Source organism: Kryptolebias marmoratus, unplaced genomic scaffold, assembly GCF_001649575.2.
Source record: "Kryptolebias marmoratus isolate JLee-2015 unplaced genomic scaffold, ASM164957v2 Scaffold46, whole genome shotgun sequence".
NCBI classification, from domain to species: domain Eukaryota; kingdom Metazoa; phylum Chordata; class Actinopteri; order Cyprinodontiformes; family Rivulidae; genus Kryptolebias; species Kryptolebias marmoratus.
Window position 1 is genome coordinate 1 of NW_023665780.1, and position 656 is coordinate 656.

Here is a 656-nt window from a genome sequence, read left to right on the forward strand (position 1 = left end):
AAACTTGTTGCCTTTTTGTGTTTTACTAAGATCACTTGGCTGTGGCGGCCATCATGAATTGAGTTCACTTCAAAAGAAATTTTTGTCCATGCAATAATTAGTTTCTGAGCTTTATTAAAATCTGAGATACTTTGCTGACAAAGAGGTAAAAACATTATCACCCATTTTTCTGTGCTGGGCAAAAGTAAAGAGAGAACTTTTTTCTTTAACTGGACTCCAGCTCGCTGTCATCAAAGAGACGACCCAACAGGAAGTAGTCTGACCTGTCCTTGAAGTCCTCAGCGTTGGCCTGAAGGTTCTCCGTCTGCAGCATCAGCCGAGCGTTCTCCAGGATGGCTTCACTGACCTGCAGAGAGGCTCGGAAATCACAGCGCTGACACCTTCTTCCTATCATCCATCCATCCATTCTCTTCCGCTTATCCGAGGTCGGGTCGCAGGGGCAGCAGCCTAAGCAGGGAGACCCAGACTTCCCTCTCCCCAGCCACTTGGGCCAGCTCCTCCAGGGGAATCTCAAGGCGTTCCCAGGCCAGCCGAGAAACATAGTCCCTCCAGCGTGTCCTGGGTCTTCCTCTGGGCCTCCTCCCGGTGGGACGTGCCCAGAACACCTCACCAGGGAGGCGTCCAGGAGGCATCCTCACCAGATGCCCGAGCCACCT

At 51.8% G+C, this 656-nt stretch overlaps 1 protein-coding gene across 1 annotated transcript in view; it reads right to left on the bottom strand.

The window, feature by feature from the left end:
* Positions 1-263: 263 nt before the first annotated feature.
* bfsp2 (beaded filament structural protein 2, phakinin) overlaps positions 264-656 on the bottom strand; it is a gene marked incomplete at its 3' end in the record, with an annotated part of 7,765 nt that continues 7,372 nt past the window's right edge. Inside the window, 1 exon segment of the mRNA XM_017441568.3 lies at positions 264-346. Within this exon segment, the coding sequence (XP_017297057.2) occupies positions 264-346 (83 nt within the window).